The following is a 2153-nucleotide window of genomic DNA, read 5'->3' on the forward strand; positions in this document are numbered from 1 at the left end:
GACCGGGTAGTCTGGGTCCTCCGGAGGACCCGGCCTGTCGTTTTGGACACAGCTAATCTCTCCAGCTTCTGGGCTGTTGAGCCTTTTAACTTAGCTCTGTTTTCATGCAGCCGTTCCCCTCTGACATCACTTCCTGTTAGTTCACATGCAAATATCTCAACAACCGTTAATCTCAGCGACATGAAAATTATTTTGTATCGTGTTCTCAGTGTTATCTTTCCAAAAATGCATTTGTATTATTAAAAAAATATATGTCACAGGCACTTTAATGTGCACAGTCGTGATTAAATAAATAAATAAAACAGAGTAGCAGTTGGAACAAAAATCCGATGATGAAAAAGCAGCAAAACTCTCAGAAAACTTGCCAATTTGTAACAAAGTAACTGCCTTCTGGTCTGAATTCATTTTGTGTTTTATTTTCTTTCAGGAGCATCCAGCGTGGTCGTCGGACATCCGCTGGACACGGTGAAGGTATTTAGGATTTTACTCCACTGTTAGTTAACGTTTACTGCCGTCTCCTCCTGATTACAGCGGCTGTATAAAAGAATAAAATCCACCAGCTTCTGTTTAATCATCCACCGTTTGAGGTTTGGGTTTATTCCATGTTGTAACGTAAAGCAGCAGGTTAGGAAAAGTTCAGTCCGTCTGCCAGAATTCAAATCTATTATCTTTATCTACAACAGGTAAGATGATGATTGCTCATAGCCTTCACAATGAAAAGAAGAACCTGAAGATAGAGAAAGGTTTCCTTTAAATAAAAGATGGGATCTCGGTTAAATTTGATTGGTTTGTTTCCTTCAGACGAGGCTGCAGGCGGGAAAAGGCTACAAGAACGCTCTGCACTGCATCTTCACCATCTACAGGAAGGAAACGGTAAAATCATCTCATCCTCCATGTTTACTGCTTAATCCCATAAACCTGACCTTTATTCACAGTAAACACAAAACGTTGAATTTCTGTTTTAAAGAAGTTTGGTTCAGAGAAGACGGCAGCTTTTCTTTAGTTTGTTTTTTCTTTGCATGATAGAGCTTTAAGCAGCCATCATGAATGTTCAAGACAAAGTTAATGACAGACTGAAAGTCATGTTTTCTGTTGAGAAACATTTTTCTAAAATTGTTCTGTTTTTTTTCTGCTCATGTTTTGCTGCTGTGAGATTCAGCTTCTTTAGCATCTTTTCTTCAGCTGTTTTTTATTTGTGCCTCTGACTTTAACAGACATTTGTTTCTCTTGCTAAAGTTTTTAAAGCGACGTCGCTGCCATGAAGTTACAATCACCATATTTTTATGAAATGCTACCAGGATTTACAACTTTTTCAGAAATGAGGTTGTAATTATTGGTTTACAGGCTCATAAAACAGAGACAGTCTGGTTTTTACAGAGCCTGTCTGAGGACACGGAGAAAAAATAAAATAAAATGATCCTGAGAAAACTTTGTGTTTTTACAGATGACATAATTAAAACCTGGTTGTAAGTTTTAACTTCTTTTGATTTGTTTCTTCTGATTTGCTGAGATTTTGTTGTTGTTGTTGTTGTTGTTGTTTTTGTTAGAAGATAGCTTCAGTTTCCTCAGAAACCACACATTAAAGCAGGCTGTTAGCTGATCCTCCCACACAAAGACACTAATCTTTCCATAAAGTAACTTCCTGGCAGCTGTAGCCTCACATGTGGAACAGTTTTCCTCTTGTTCAATGAAAACTCAACATTTCATCTAAAGCATTTTGTGACTTTGATTTTTGTTTTTTTGTTTTTATTTTTTCTTTTTTTTTCTTTTTGAATAAACCCTTCAGGCCATGGGGTTCTTTAAGGGCATGTCTTTCCCGCTCGCCAGCATCACGGTCTACAACTCTGTTGTGTTTGGCTTCTTCAGCAACATTCAAAGACTAATAAACAAATACCGCCACGGCGACGAGCGGCGCCGCTGCGGCATATTGGACCTGACGGCGGCCAGCTCGCTGACCGGGCTGGTGTCGGTGGGCCTGGGAGCGCCGGTGGACCTGGTCAAGATCAGACTGCAGATGCAGACACAGACGGTCCTGACAGGTAAACGAGCTGATGAGGTCTGTTAGCAAAATATCTCAGGAACCAGTGGGCGGAGTCATAAATACATTAGAGTCAAAAACTCGTGAACTTTTCTTCTTTAAACTGGAAAAAAAA

General features: G+C 39.6%; 1 protein-coding gene across 1 annotated transcript in view; it reads left to right on the top strand.

Annotated features, from left to right (window-relative positions):
- slc25a48 (solute carrier family 25 member 48) overlaps positions 1–2153 on the top strand; it is a gene marked incomplete at its 3' end in the record, with an annotated part of 12132 nt that overhangs the window by 4128 nt on the left and 5851 nt on the right. Inside the window, 3 exon segments of the mRNA XM_014017492.1 lie at positions 428–471; positions 802–873; positions 1787–2039. Of these exon segments, the coding sequence (XP_013872946.1) occupies positions 428–471; positions 802–873; positions 1787–2039 (369 nt within the window).

This window comes from Austrofundulus limnaeus, unplaced genomic scaffold (genome assembly GCF_001266775.1).
Source record: "Austrofundulus limnaeus strain Quisiro unplaced genomic scaffold, Austrofundulus_limnaeus-1.0 Scaffold170, whole genome shotgun sequence".
NCBI classification, from domain to species: Eukaryota; Metazoa; Chordata; class Actinopteri; order Cyprinodontiformes; family Rivulidae; genus Austrofundulus; species Austrofundulus limnaeus.